The sequence below is a fragment of the Rhineura floridana genome, chromosome 4, assembly GCF_030035675.1.
Source record: "Rhineura floridana isolate rRhiFlo1 chromosome 4, rRhiFlo1.hap2, whole genome shotgun sequence".
In the NCBI taxonomy this organism is placed as follows: domain Eukaryota; kingdom Metazoa; phylum Chordata; class Lepidosauria; order Squamata; family Rhineuridae; genus Rhineura; species Rhineura floridana.
This window is the reverse complement of record NC_084483.1, coordinates 101,953,135-101,969,751: the sequence shown is the minus strand read 5'-3', so window position 1 is coordinate 101,969,751 and position 16,617 is coordinate 101,953,135. Positions and strand designations below refer to the sequence as shown.

The following is a 16,617-nucleotide window of genomic DNA, read 5'->3' as shown; positions in this document are numbered from 1 at the left end:
CCTTCCCCAATAATGGAATGTTTCATCCCAGGTAAAAAAATAAATAAGGTGTGTTATTTTTTTTAAAAATGGAGGAACATTCTGTCATTTCAGCCTCCACCAGTAGTCTGAAGGGGTGTAGCCCAGATACAGCTTTACCTTCTCAGTAAGAACTAGACCAAGAGTATTACATTATTTTCGAATCCATTGTTCTAGTTGTGTTTTCTAGTAGACACACACGTGCACACACTGTAAAAATGTCAAATGTCCTGGAAGAAAGAAAACAACTAGAAATTTAGAAAGGCTATATATTGGAGAGGGAGTTTAAAGATTAGAACTTTTAAAAAGGAAATTAATGAGGAAGGTTCTGTCAAAGATATAGCATAATTAATACTACATAAATCAGTTCCTTCTATCTTCATTTCTTGTATTAGAAGAATTAATAGGATGTGCAATGAAATTTAAAAGGCAACTCATTTAAAACTGATTAAAGTGCATACATTTAACAGGTAATCTGTAGAACCGTAGGCAATGACACAATTAATTAAAGGACAATATTAATTATAAAGTGTTAAATGTTGAGAATGCAAGAATTTATCTGAAGTTGGTTGAGCTAGAACAAAAACAGAAAGTAGCCTTTGTGGTTTGTGTTTGTGATTATGGTTTGGAGCTAAACTGATAAGTTTTAAGTTTCTGCAAAGCATGATGGGTCTTAAAACAACATTTTTTAAAATGACCGCAGCACAGAGAGCTGCTACAGATCTGGCTTTTTATGATGGGCTTGGATCCTGAAATCTGTGAGTGAAACTCCACTCACAGAATGCTCTCAGGAGACAGAAGGAAGACCCAAAAGTGTTGGTTCATATTATTGTTTCATCTCATTAAATTAACAGTCTTATTAAGAACCCAGTTACATCTGAAAGACTAACTTATCAAATCCCTTTCCCCACTGAAGACCTGGAGGATTGGGGGAACTCTCCAGAACATGATAGCATGTGGTATGGGAAGGCTACAGGGGAGAAGGAGGATTCAACAAACATTTGCTCCACCTCCATTTCTGCTAGCGGAAATCTCTACTACATCAAAAACCCACAAATGCAAGGAGTTCGGGATCCAAGACATAGGTCTGTAGCATTGTTATGTTGAATGGTTAGATGTTCATTTAATTCCTGAAACAGCATTCTGTTAAAAAATAATGGGAATCATTGTTTGGCCTGCCAAAAGCTAAAACCTTCAAAAAGTTGCAAGTGTAAAATTTCAAGTGCTGCACCTGTACTTTTCTTCAATCACAGGCAATTGAAACAATATAGAAAACATTGATAAAGACTGACATGGGTAGCCATGTTAGTCTTTATTTTTTAAAATGTGTTGATAGAATCAAGCTACACCTTTAAGATAAATTGAAATGATTGTATCAAAACTAGTGAATGAGCTTGGATGCATTGTTGATTGTGTTAAAGGACTATTATAAAGACTGAGCGTAACATAAACGGATTTCTCTGACTTGCAGGTTCCAGGTCTGTTCTAGCAACCAATAAAGTAGGTATTAATTGCCTATAAAAGTTCATGGTTCATTAGTTTATTATTTTATGATCACAATTGGCTACAAAAGCTCATGGCTTCTAAAATCTTTTTAGTTAGTTAAACGTACAAGTGGATTCTTTTAATAAAATTGTTAATTTAATTATATAGGGGATCATAAGCCTTGAAGGGCTTAGGAGCAGTTTGTCTCCCCATTGCTGCAGCCCTATTAAAAATGATGTTACGCAGCAGACCATGTAAACCTGGAAAAGTTTGATGTTCTTTAAACAAACAAAGGGACAGGAGTTCTATTATTATTATTATTATCATTATTATTATCATTATTATTATTATTATTATTATTATTTGCCCTTCACCCAAAGGTCCCAGGGTTGGTTACAACAGTTTTAAAATACATAATTAAAAAGTTAAAAACCACCTAGAATCACAACATCACAAAAAATAGGATGGATCCTAAAAACACATGTCCAAGGCCAGGGCAAAGGGGTGCATTTTCAGCATTTGCCAAAAACTGTACAAAGTTGCCAGGAGCTCCTCTGTGGGGATGGAGTTCCACAACTTTGGGGCTGCCACAGAGAATGCCCTCTCTTGGGCTCCACCCCATAAGCTTCTGAGCGTGGCAGATAACGGGCCCCCTCTGCTGTTCTCAACACCCAAAAAGGGTCTGTAGGGGTGGTCTTTCAGATATTTGGGACCTAAGTCATTTAAGGCATTAAACACTAGTGTGAGCACCTTAGATTGAGCCCAGAAACAAACTGGCAACCAATGCAGCTGTTTTAAAACAGATGTCGTATGAGATCAAAAGGGAACCCCAGCCAGTAATCTGGGTGCTACATTTTGGACCACTTGAAGTTTCTGAGTCGCCTTCAAGGGCAGCCCCACACACAGCACATTGCAACAATCCAATCTGGAAGTTATCAAGAGCATGGAGTACTGTGGCTATCTCTGTCCAAATGTGGCCTAAGCTGGCAAACCAGCCAGAGCTGGAAAAAGACACTGTTAGCCACTGAGCCCCCAGTGACAATGTTGGATCCAGGAGTACCCTCAAGTTACAGACCTGCTCTTTCCAGGGGAGTGCAACCCCATCCAGAACAGGGTGTGTCGCACATCCCGTATATGAGAACTCTGGACATATAACACCTCTATCTTTTAAGGATTCAGTCTCAGTTTTTTGGCCCACATCCAGCCCACCACAATGTCTGCTGGAGGGATCAGATCTTATTCCCCCTAGACAAGCAAAATTGTTGTTAGAAAAATGCAGGAAAGTGTTCAACAAACAAAATGCAAAGCTTGCCCAGCTTCATTCCATACCCACTACCATCAGACCAACATAATTCTTGATTGGTAGAGGGTATATAATGCAAAACAGACAATGTATTACAACAGCAGAACTGGAGCTAGATACTGTCCACAGTACTTGGCTTTCATTCCTGGATTGTTTAGCAAATATATGGATCTTTAAAGCTGTAAATAACTACTTTGTCTAGCTGGTTTTATTCCCACTTCCTAGGCTCCTCTGCTGTTTGAATCTTTTTGTGCTTCTTTGATGGTTACTAAAGGTAAATGTAAGCCTTGACTTGTATTCATTTAGTTGTGCATCTGGGAATGGGGAGGGCTTTTTAATAGGAATCTTGGTGTAAGCTGTGGATTTTCTTAAGGATTCCTATTATGGAAATGCTGTTTCTTTTTCTGATTTTAATATGCTGACATTTCCCCCAGGGATTACCATTTTTGTGTGTGCCTATGACAGTCTTGCTAGTTTTTTTTTTTTTTAAACCAATAAAGAGTTAATTTTTAAAACCATCAGCAGAGCTGGAGTGAAAAGTAGTCTGGATAAAATTTCCATTTTGGATATGCTCAACAGCATTATCTAGAATGGAGTTTTGATGGTATGTTACCAGAGATACAAAATCCCATGTCTCTGAGTTGCCATTCCTAGATGTTACCCATATCAGACCTTCCTCCCTTAAACTGTCTGAAACACAAAGGATGCTTCCAGAGCCAGACAGATTTTGCTAGTGTGAGGTGCATTAAATAACTGAATGAACAGCTGCCTAAGACACACATGGTTCACACTACAGTCAGTGGGGGAAGCTGCTATCCATGGTCTAAATGTAATATTGTCCAAAATCTTGATTAAGTGCTCAAGGTCCATACAAGCCACAATACTGGTTGACTGAGCCTGGCATGTACTCAGTAATTTTAAAGCGATGCTCTCAATATCCATGCTAATGTTTTTTTTAAAAAAATAAAGCTACATTAAAGGCTTAGTGGAACACAGTATTATTATTATGCATGTTTAAATTATATTTGATATTGCTTTATTGCATGTAAACCACTTTGGAATCAATATGATAAAAAGCAGTATAAAAAGCTTCTAATATCTAAATGATAAAGTAACAGAGCAATCCTAAGAATGGGAAGCCACCAGAACTTACTTCTATTCTAAACTCTGTTCAGGAGCAGAGCTTCTTCTGGCTGAGCTGACCCAAGCCTGGTAGAGGGAAATCAAGCCTTTAAAATAGAGTTTGATGCACACCAGCCTTTTTGTAGGCGTTAGTTTTGCCAGGTAACCAAGTCACGTGGCTGAGCTGAAAGAGGTTTGGAATAGGTGTCTTTCCTTCTCCTTACCCTGTCCCAACATACCCCTAGAATGTCCCCCCCTTTTTTTTACTTACCCCAGTGTAAGTTCTTCTAGTTTAAGTTCCACTAGCTAGATGAGTTACACAGCCCAAGTATTGCCTATTCCAAACTTGCTCATCCTGGCAGATCTTGGGTTTGGACTGTGTTGTACGATTGCTTTTATAAAACTCCCCATTAGTATCAGACATCTCAGGGCAGAACTAGATGTTGCAAAGGACAGGGGTCTTTTGCTTAAAATTCCACCCCTAGTTGAGCTCCCTGCTTCTCCCTGTGTTCTAGTTCAACATTTTCCATGGGCTGATGTCCCCATGATGTCCATTTTCCTTTCCTTATCACCAACAGTCAGCAATAAGGAGCAGGAGCAGGAAAATGGACATCCTTTTGACATCAGGACATAAACTGAGTGAGATGCTATGGAAAGGTGTGTGAGGGGGAGGAGGAATGGTAGCACAGGGCTGCCATTTTGGGCAGAGTCCCTGTTTTCTTTTAAATTTATAGTTCTGCTCTTTGCGTTAATTAGTATCTTTAGGAATAAATGTTGCTATTTTATAAACATTAAGAAGTAGTAATACTACTAATTTTTATCTAGCAAAAAAGAAGATTCTAAGAAAAACTAGCTTGTCCTTCCCTTCTTTCATTGTAATAGCTGAACTATTAAATACCAAACACACATTTATATACACACATATTTATACGTTTGGTTTTTATTTAAAAAAAATAGCAAATGTGTTAAGAACACTGACCAGAAAGTTATTAAAAGCTTCATAGCAAAATATTTAGCCAACTCTGTTACAATATATAGGCTTGAGATTCTAACAAGTTAACACTATGCCTCAATTCACTTGGCAAGTAATGCCTTTGACACATAAACATCACATTTTTAGAATATGGAGCTGGAAATTAATAGAAAAATTCTGTCGTTTGTCTTTCACAGTCAACTAAAGTACAACATTTTGACATTCCTGATTGTTTTGGGAGAAGCTATTCAAATAATTCCTGAGTTATTTAGGTTAAGTGAAATTATGAAACATCTGTTAAAATAACCAATTAACACTGTGATCCTATTGGCCAAACCACAAGGGTGGAGTGGACTACAATACACTAGTTAGCAAGACCAGGGTCTAATTACCTTAGTGCAACATACGGACGTTTTCTGGTAGACCTATTCTCCTTGCTAATTTCTTTAGCAGAGACTTTCAACTTCAACCATGACCCAATTGGAGGAGGCAAAATGTTTGCCATCATTGTTGCCATCTTTGTGGCAGTTTACAATACAGTGTATCTCTGCAGTAAGTGATGTTATAGTTCTTGCAAATGCGGCCAACAGTTGTTTCATATTTAATGTCAGCATCATTAATGAACTTCATTATTTCTTATTTCAATTCACACCATAATTAGAATTTTTTTTGTTGCACAGCAGAATAGCCATTCTCCCCACATCAGTTATTTAAATGTCATGATTATTTGAATTCACTGTCACCCCACTTTTTGAAAGGTAGGGTTAGTATATGTGTTATATAAATACCAGCAGTGCCTAGTATAGTTATACCATACCATATTTCTTAATAACCCCCTAAAAATGCTAAACAGTGATAAAGTCAATTTTTAACAAGGTGGATTTTGGTTGGCTAGCACTGGGCCTTATTCACCTCCTTCCCCTGTAGCCTCATATTTATAGCAGCCAGCCATCTTATCTTCCTAAAGGGTACCTAGCTTATTCCATTCCCTTGCCATCATGCTATTATAACAGAACTAATAGACAACACTGATATTGAGTTGATTATAACAAGTTCACAAAAATGGTTTTCAATCTGCATAGTCTTTCCTCAAATCCTACTCAATATGGTTAACAGTTTTTACTAATATTATCCAGTTTATTATTATTATATGTAAAAGACAATGGGTACTACCTACTAGGAATTTATTTGTGCAAGTTCTGCTAGGAGGAAAAGGAGCTGTTACTACATGAACACTATGTTGCATATTTATGTCAGTTACTCTTGCACAGCAGGAATGCCCTTGTGAATCATACACATTATCTGATTTATAGTCTAAATTCCAACAAAAGCCATGAACTAGTTCCATGTGCTCAAGGGTGACTGAAGTTGCTCAAAAATATAGTACCCAAGCCACATGGCACACACTGTTTGAAAGCTTTGAAAGCAGTTTTTGATACAGGATAGAAACATATAAAATAGAATCCTATTCTGCCCTAGAACAGAATCCTATCGATATAGAATCCTTTCTTTTAAAAGTAATACAGTCAAAATTTCCACTGGATGCACTGAGAGGCTAAATTTGGCTCTACTACTGCAAGCCTTCCATTCATTTCATCTTTAGCTAAAAGCACCATTGTTAACATGTGACCATCATTGATGGATCTGAACATTGAAGCTTATTCAGCCAGTTCTTATAGTTGACTCATAGCAATGAAATGTAGCATGCTTACATAGAAACAAAAAGAAAAATGACTGGGAGGACAGGATATAGAAACACCCAAATATGTTGAGCAGTGATAATATACAGTATTGCAATTGTAAATTAAGAAGACATCAATTCTTAAACCACCATCCAATTACCATCCCGCACAAACACAATCCAACAGGCATTATGCCAGTGCAGTGTTTTGATGAACAAGCTGCTTGACATTAAACACTTGGCACTGCAGAGGTGAAAAATAACCTTTGCTAACACAAGGCCATTTTAATCTGCTAGAAACATTTGGTAAAAACAGGCTTGCGGCAGTTTCACTGAAAAACAAAACATACAGATCATGTGTGAAAATATTTTGTTTTGTCATTTTTAAAAAAAAAGAAAATACTGGCAAATACATTAATTGTAGTCACCAAACTATCAAAACCTTGTTTCAGAACTTCCACGCTTTAGATTATTACTCAAAAACTCATCATGTTCAAAACTTAAATTATTATGAGATCTGGAAATCATAAGAAGTTTTTCTTTATTAGTAAAGTCCTTCTTGACTGTTGCTGATGGTACCAGGAGCCTGTCCATTGGGTCTTCTTTGTTTTCTAGTTTCATATAACCTTTACTGTTGCTCCGGTCCAATCTTGGCCAACTTGGATGTTTTCTTTGTTCAACCTGAACAGTGAGAGTAGAAGGGCCCCTATCTAAGTCTAGAGATTTTGAATGTACAGACAAAAGATGCAAAGAGGTGTTGGACCCAAACTGTTTTCTGGCTGCACCAGGTGATAGAAGCTTTGCTGTGTTTGGCCCAAGATTCATAGAAGATTTGAACTGACTAGATGAGCAGTCTCCATATAAATTGTTTCTGGGTATCAATGCACTTGCAGATTTGTAGATATCATTGGTATCAGTTAATGGGATGGGTAAAGAGTCCATGGACAAATTTCTAGGCCTGCCTCTAGTGCTAGCAGAATCCTCACTGATGTTGTCTATACTGGGCTCATCAATAACACAGTTATTTAGTTTAATTACAGGTAATGTGAAAGCATTAATGGAGGATGACACAATTGACTTTGTTTCACATTTTAAAGAGCTGCTACTCCTATCATCCTTTGACTTCCCAGAGTGAGGATAAAGGCCAAAGACTGAACCAGAGTGCTCAGTTAGCAAAGGTGGCAGAAAATTAATAGTATTTGTGCTGTCACTCACAGCAATTTCAGTCTCCTCAGCACTGCTGTCCACTCGAAAGTTTCTTGCAAAGCCCGAGAAAGGTGCAATTGTATTTGCAGCCAGTCGTGATGCACAAGAGCTTCCATTGTGCTTGACTTCATTCTCTCCCAATAAGCCTGTATAGGTCCCTGTCAGCTGCTTCTGTTCATTGATCCTCAGAGTATGTACGTCTATGACAGTGGAATAGATGTCTCTCATGTGTATGATTTTTGTCTCCTTGTCACGGTTTTCATGGAGCATTGCATTTGCACAAATAAAAATAAAGATTCCAATCCCCATAGTGAAAGGCCCCAGCATTTTCATCTTATCAGAATGTAAGTGCTGTTCAAAGAAACGAATTATAATTCCATATTCTTTTTCTATGACATGGGTCTCATTTAGTGGGAAGCTGTCTTCAGACTCTAGAAAGGGGTCTTTTTGGGGCCAGTAACCAAGGATTGCCATAGCAATCCCCAGGAATGAGATAACAACTCCCAGGACGAGGAAGAATCCAGATGGGGAATAAAGTCGAATCTTTCCTCGGACCACAACTACATCTGCCCTGGGTCGACGCTTTACTGGTTTTTGTTCTTCAGTAGCTGGTGATGTTGCAAGATTTAGATGATGCTGGGATCTGGCAGAGTCTTGCCTCTTTAAGGCAGCCAGTCCTGTTATGACTCCTCCTGTTGCTATCATAATTTTTGATTTTGATCTAGATTTGAAGACAAAAATAGTTTTAATAAGCACTCATTGAGAAGCATTTGGTATTTCTTAATTTTTTTATTCATATATTTTGTAACCTGTCTCTTAGCCCACCAGGGTTCCCAAGCCCCTTAACCAGAAATAAGCAAAGTTCAGCAATTAGCACTCAATATTCATAATAATATCTATAAAACAGTTTTTAAAAATTCTATCATGCCATTATGAAATGCAATTCCACTTGGAAATTTCAGTTGTAAAATGATAAATGGAGTTTCAAAATAGTAAAGACGCAACAGGAGCTATAGAAATACTTGGTCAGATACTTTAGATAAATCAAATAATTGAAAAGAATTCGGATCTTTTAATATCACTTTCTAAAGAACTGTGACGGTAACACTCTAGCAATTGCTTAGTAGAGATACTCATATGCAGAAACACACTTCTCACACACTACTTCACGTAAGGATCTCTTGTACCTTACAGATGGTTGGAACTGTCAGTTCACCAAACATGTGAGGGGGAAAGAAGGGATACCTAGATTCAGTACTTGCATTCCCAAATATATGACTGATGCAGTCAGAGAGCCAAGAGCACCATCTGTCCACCATGAATATATACTGGGTGCTTGATGTAGGTCATCTTTCTTCCTAAAACAGTGCTACTCTACAACATATATTTCTGAATGAAGATTGCCTTTGCTGGATCACAACAAACTTATTTTTGCTATTAAAGTATTTATAACTTTCAGTTACAACTTCTGCTATATAATAACACATGCTTATTAGGTTCTTTGAACCTAGCCATCATGCCACTGACCGGTTTGGGGTTAGTAATTTGCTGAAAAGCATCTACAGCTATCGGCGCTATCACATATTATATTATGTATTTGTTTATTTTTAGGAAATTAGAAAACTCTTCTGTAAAGTGCCCCCTTCCTCCATCTCCACCGACATAATCAGTAACTGTTTAGAATGTTGTTGCAGTTTAAAAACTGATTCATGATGGAAGTATGTCTATTTTATACAGCTAGCAGCCCTACCAGATATTGCATTATGCATTTTTTGTCATTAATGTGCTTTTATCCTCTGAAGAATATGAGGTGAGAGAATTATGAATATACCACATTTTCCATACAGTATATAAGAAGTGGATACTTGTAGCTTATGCCTGTTCACAAGATCTAAAATCTGAAGCACGTTAAAGAAATAGAAATGAAGAACTAATTTTTTTCACTCTTCAACTCCGTAAGGCCCAGATAAACATGATGATTCAGAGGTCAATGCAGATCAAGACACCTACTTGAATCTGCATTGACTATGCACAAAACAGAGTTCTTGGCACATGATATCCTGTTTTGCACATTTGTTATGTACTACTATGTGGAATCCTGCTGGATTAGAGTATTCAGATGCTGTACATTCAAGTGTTAAGCTGTATCAGGCAAATATCCTGGGTCTGGGTTAAGTGACATCAATTGTAATATAACAGATTCTTCATATTACAATGATGTTAGGCTTCCTTCACGTATACAGCCAGCATTTTGGGGGGGCACACTTCTGATGAAAGAGGTTCATGTGTAGAAAGAGTCAGTGATGTCCTATCCCCACTGTTCATGCATAAGACCTCTATACGGACAATTTAGATGTCCATGTCTAACATGTGGGCATAGGTGTGATGATGGGGGATCAGTGGGGACAGGATCAGTGGGAAGAATGGGATCCGCATTTTGGTGCCAGTTTGATTTCCACTCCATCGAACTTCCTTCCGGTGCTGCTTCATCAGGTATCAGTTTTCACTATTTACTATAAATACTGATTAGTTTTCCCCCCACAAAAATATTGATATTTTAAATGAAATATCAATATTGTTATTTTGTGGGAAATATCAATATTAATATCAATATTTTGTGGGAAATATCAATTTTAATATTGATATTTTTGAGGCAATTTTTTAAAAAAATATCTGCTTCAGCCATGGAAAACCACTAGAAAAAACCCAATCCGCAAGGACAAAAAAAGCACGAATAAATTGGAAATCTGGTGTCAAATTTGAATTTTGTGAAATTTGAATGCATCCCTAATCTGTGATATGGCCCTTCTGCCTCTTTCTGCATGTAAATGAAGAAAGGGATTCTCCCACAGTTTGTTGATTGTGGTGGGGTAGTGTACACAGACATACTTCAGGGATGTTTTGAAGAATTTGATCTCTGTAAATTGCTATACAAAATAACTTCATGGAACTTTTCAGATTAGTGTGCAGATTGAAACTGGATTATACAACAGATTTCCTATTTCTCTGAACGCTGTGATGCATTTCTCAGTGATTTAAATGTATGAGGATATGCATTTAAATATGTATTTTGGGAAAAATTAAAACAGATCACACATTAATGTGGAAATGGAATGAAACAAAACTATAGATAAAAACATGCAAAAATGACATGGACCAGAAGTAGACAGTATAGCTCTGTCAAAAAAACAACAGCCTATAATCCTGCTAAACATGCAATAAACAAATTAGACAGCAGTGTAACTGATGTAATGATGCTCTTTTTCCCTGTTTCTTAAAGCAAAATTATGTTTGTAGCACTGTCAAAAACCCACAGAAAACATCAGTAGAAAATAAAAATCACAGATTATAAGTAGCAGAATAGTAATAGAATTTGATTTCAATTTACAGTAAAAATTTTACTTTTGTAATAGATATAGTAACAAGGAACAATTTGACATTAGCAAATGAAGTAAATGGGCTATTGTAGTACTGTTTTAACCATCTTTTCATTCTGTACTAATGCCTAACTTGAAGAAGTAATCTTCTTCTAATTAACATAAGGAATGAGTTAAATGTCCACTGATGAGCTACTCCCACCCACAAAACCAAAACATTTAGTTTGCTCACAAGTAATCAAAGTAGTAAGAATTACTGAACGTACATAATGTTTCAAATTTATAGATCACATTGTGGGAAAATTGGCATGGGCCTTTGGGAAGGATGACTTAAACAGAGGGATAACCTGGCTTCAGTTGTCCATGCTCTGGTAACCTCCAAGTTAGATTACTGCAATGCGCTCTACGTGGGGCTGCCTTTGAAGACGGTTCATTCGGAAACTTCAGCTTGTGCAAAATGCAGCGGCCAGATTGGTAACAGGGACCAGACGGTTTGAACATATAAAACCGATTCTGGCCCACTTGCATTGGCTGCCTGTATGTTTCCAAACTTGATTCAAGGTGCTGGTTTTAACCTATAAAGCCTTACACGGCTTAGGACCACAATACCTGATGGACCGCCTCTCCCGACATGAACCCACCCGTACACTACGCTCCACATCAAAGGCCCTCCTCCGGGTGCCTACTCGGAGGGAGGCTGGGAGTCTGGCAACAAGGGAGAGGGCCTTCTCAGTAGTGGCCCCCAAATTATGGAATGATCTCCCCGACTTATGTTTTCAGTGACAGGTCAAGACTTTCCTCTTTTCCCAGGCATTTTAGCATGTGTTTTTAAATTATCTTTTAAAAATGTGTTTTTAAATTTGTATATTTGTTTTTAATGTTTTTAATTGTTGTAAACCACCCAGACAGCTTCGGCTATGGGGCAGTATACAAATGCAATCAATCAATCAATCAATCAATCAATCAATCGCATTTGTTTCTAATAAGCCAATGCAGTCTTACCATACAGTCCAATTAAGAAACCACTAGCATAATGTTTGTCACAATAGAAGATAATCATGTACATATGGGCCATATGATCTGAACTAATGAATCTGAAGGATTTGGCTATATTGCTATACAGGGTACAAGTCTCATGCATACATATTCCATTGAAAACAATGGAATGCAGTTGGGCACATAGCTGCCCAAGGATTTTGGAGTCTGAGAAGGAAAATCCAAATGCTCATTGCCTTTGAGTAAGCATGAACACTGGATTATTCTCCTGTGCAAGTCTTTGCCAGGCTAATGCAAGCAATTAAGAAGATTTCTTTTTACAATAGCTGACCTTTGGTTTTACTGTATTTTTAATGGTTTTTACTGAATGGGTTTTTAAAAATTTGTTGTAAACCACTTTGATGTTTGTTAAAAATGATATAGCAGTGTACAAATATATTTATAAATATAAATAAATAAATAATTTAAATTTATTCTTGCTTAGCCCCTATCCATCTCAATGTGCGGTTTACACAGCAAAATTTACTGATGGGTGGTGCCCCAGATTTTATCATCAAATCTGACAAATAGGTCAGATTTAGCTATCTCCCAGTCTGCTGCTCTTCAGTGGCATGCATTATCTGCTGTTTGAACAGGTGTCTCACTTCACTTCAGAGTAGATGTTTCCCCCTGCACATAATTGCACATGCAAATTGTCGTTCTGATTATAGTGATGACATGATGCATACATGATATGTGCAAAAAAGGATATGAGGTAAGTAGGGGGCAGTCAGAGCTTGGAAGTAACTCGTTATTTTTAACGAGTTACTTGTAATTAGTTACAATTTTAAATAACGAGTGGGTAATTCCATTACATTTGGCAAGTAAAGGAACGACTAGTAATTTCCCTACTTTTCAGCTGCAACTTTAACGTTTCCATGTTAGGTTTGACGTTACTTGGGGGTGGGAACAAGGGGAAGTCAGCTCCTGGCTGTGATTGGTTAACACAAGACATGTGCCTCACACTGATTGGACCTCTGTGCAGACTCTCTCTTCCCTCGTGATCTGTGTTAGGAGACACGAGGGAAGAGGTGAATAGGCAGGGCCTGCTACCGTCTGACTCTGAGAGGAAAAAATGGACGCCGAAGGAAAAAGCCAGGGCAATGAAGGCAGCAGCAGCAGAATGGCGAAGAGCTGTGGAGGTGAGTGACGATGATTTGTGTGTGTGTGCCCTGGTGTGTGTGTTTTCGGCTGGAGTCTCTGGTTTTGGGGGGGGCCTCTGGCTCTCTGGCTACCACCCCTTACTCTCCGGACTCTCAGCTTCAATTTTAAAAAAAAAGTAAGTTTCTAGGTGGTCTAATTCCCGAGATATACACCAAAACGTCACCCCCCCGCACACCTTTTTTAAAACAGATCCATGCTCTAGCTACAACTCCCATCAGCCAAATCCAGTGGCCATGCTGGCTGGGGCTGATGGGAGTTGTAGTTTAAAAAAGTAACTTTTCAAAGCTCTGGCTGTAACCCCGCCCTTTCATGATTGTAGCCAATGATGCCAGAGTTGTGACTTGTTGATCCAGGCATGCCTAGGCTGAACGTCAGAATATGGTGGCTTTGAGTTTTTTGCAGTTTGCGTAAGTAATATGGCTTAATGTTTTTTTTCTCTTCTGTCCAAGAGTCAGACCCTGGGCTATGAAATATGAAAGTATTTAATCCAATATCTGCTTTTCTGGGAGTAAAGCCATTTCTGGGAGTAAAGCATGTACCTGGAGTAAACCCCATTGAACTCCATTAGGACTTGCTTTTGAGTAGACATGGTTAGGATTGTGCTGTAAATTAATGGGACTTGTGAGTAAACATAGTGCAGACTTGTGTTTGTGTTGTAAATCTCTCTCCCTCCAACCCTATTTTTAAAGAAATTAGGCAGGGTTTATCACAGTTTTTATTATGTAGGAAACTAATACTCATTTTTTAAAAAAATGAATGAAGTTTATTTATTTATTTATTTTTATTATTTGATTTATATCCCACCCTTCCTCCCAGTAGGAGCCCAGGGCAGCAAACAAAAGCACTAAAAACACTTTAAAAATCATAAAAACAGACTTTAAAATATATTAAAACAAAACATCTTTAAAAACATTTTTAAAAGCTTTAAAAACATTTTTTTTAAGAAAAAGTTTAAAAACATTAAAAAGCAATTTCAACACAGATGCAGACTGGGATAAGGTCTCAACTTAAAGGACTTGTTAAAAGAACAAGTTCCTTATCACTTCAGGGTACAGTTTTCCCTGGTTGAGTAAGCCCCATTGAATACATTGGGACTTGCTTCTGAGTAAACAAACATAGGATTGCACTATAAATATCTTCACAGGTTATATAAATAAACATATTTGATAGTCATGCTTATATAAATATTTTCATAGAATCATAGAATAGTAGAGTTGGAAGGGGCCTATAAGGCCATCAAGTCCAACCCTCTGCTCAATGCAGGAATCCAAATCAAAGCATTCCTGACAGACGGCTGTCCAGCTGCCTCTTGAATGCCTCCAGTGTCGGAGATCCCACTACCTCTCTAGTAATTAGTTCCATTGTTGTATGGCTCTAACAGTTAGGAAGCTTTTCCTGATGTCCAGTTGAAATCTGGGATCATCGAGAAGAGATCCCGGCCCTCCTCTGTGTGGCAACCTTTCAAGTACTTGAAGAGTGCTATCATATCTCCCCTTAGTCTTCTCTTCTCCAGGTTAAATATGCCCAGTTCCTTCAGTCTCTCCTCATAGGGCGTTGTTTCCAGTCCCCTGATCATCCTTGTTGCCCTCTTTTGAACCTGTTCCAGTTTGTCTGCATCCTTCTTGAAGTGCAGAGACCAGAACTGGACACAGCACTCAAGATGAGGCCTAACCAGTGCTGAATAGAGGGGAACTAATACTTCACATGATTTGGAAACTATACTTCTGTTAATGCAGCCTGATATAGCATTTGCCTTTTTTGCAGCCACATCACACTGTTGGCTCATATTCAGCTTGTGATCAACAACAATTCCAAGATCCTTCTTGCATGTCGTACTGCTGAGCCAAGTATCCCCCATCTTATAACTGTGCATTTGGTTTCTTTTTCCTAAGTGTAGAACTTTGCATTTATCCCTGTTGAATTTCATTCTGTTGTTTTCAGCCCAATGCTCCAGCCTACCAAGGTCCCTTTGAATTTTCTTTCTGTCTTCCACGGTATTAGCTATGCCCCCCAATTTTGTATCATCTGCAAATTTGATAAGCATGCTCTGTACCTCCTCATCCAAGTAGTTAATAAAAATGTTGAAGAGCACTGGGCCCAGGACCGAGCCCTGTGGTACCCCACTCATTACTTCCACCCAGTTTTGTCATGCTGTGTCCCTATAAGTATCCAATTGCATACTATGGTTGTACAATACTTCCTTTACATTTTAAGTATGCCTTGGGGTAGTCATGGTTCTCCATTGTTTTCATCCTGAGGGGCAGATAGGCTGAGAAATGTTGAGTAGCCCATGGTCACCCACTACACTTTATAGCTTATTTCCATTTTGAAAAATTAATTAAAACAATTTACATGCAGGCAAAATTTATTAAGCGGATTCACACAATATGTGTAAAGCACATCCAACTCGCATTTAAAGCGCATGACTTCCCCTAAAGAATTCTGGGAAGTGTTATTTCCCCCTCACAGTTATAGTTCTCACCACTCTTAACAAACTGCAGTTCCCATGATTCTGTGGTGGGATTCATGTGCTTCAAATGGGTGTTGAATGTGCTTTAAAGGAATGGTGTGGATCTACCCTAGGTATGATGTTCATTCAAGAGTGAATTGAAAAGAACAATTTTAAAAGATACTTCTTACTCTTACTCATTTTTCAGACCTCTTTCTGAAGTAAAGGGTCAAATCTGTAAAAACATTTGGAGCAGCCACATTAAAAGATAAGGGCAGGGTATTCCAGGCAGGGGGTTGCCAACCCTGTTTGGATATGGATGTATTTGCAGAAGAACCCTAGTCAAGGTTTACCAACAGCACAGTCCAAACTATATCTACTTAGAAGTCAGTCCTGTTGAGTTCTATGGGGCTTAATCCCTTAGTGTGTTTAGAATTGCAGCCTTCAGGAGCCTCCATCTTTACTCCCCAAAGCTCCCATCTAACATCTCCACAACACTAGGCTCCTTTGTCTCCGCTGTGGCCTTCTGGTGACTGCCCTAGCCTGAAGGCACTTAACCCTTCTTGCTGAAAGCAAGTAGGCTAGATTAAATGTTCCCTACCCAGGCTCATATATATAAAAGATAAAAGATAAACGGCATTTTGTCAAAAGTATTTTTGTCTACATTTTATACCTCATCCTTGGTTTTCCAAGCTTGGCATGGAATGCTTCTCATACAGAATTAATTTGAAATGCTGCATATTTATTATCATAATCATCATATTCAAAATAAAAAATATATGTACCGCCTTCAAGTTGATTCCA

At 38.1% G+C, this 16,617-nt stretch overlaps 1 protein-coding gene across 2 annotated transcripts in view; it reads right to left on the bottom strand.

Annotated features, from left to right (window-relative positions):
* Positions 1–4,852: 4,852 nt before the first annotated feature.
* Positions 4,853–16,617, bottom strand: part of TMEM200A (transmembrane protein 200A) — a 73,559-nt gene continuing 61,794 nt past the window's right edge. For both annotated transcript variants that reach the window (XM_061623821.1, XM_061623822.1), the window contains one exon: positions 4,853–8,509. In XM_061623821.1, the coding sequence (XP_061479805.1) occupies positions 7,018–8,493 (1,476 nt within the window). In that variant the 5' untranslated portion in view covers positions 8,494–8,509 and the 3' untranslated portion in view covers positions 4,853–7,017. The remainder of the gene's footprint in view (positions 8,510–16,617) is intronic.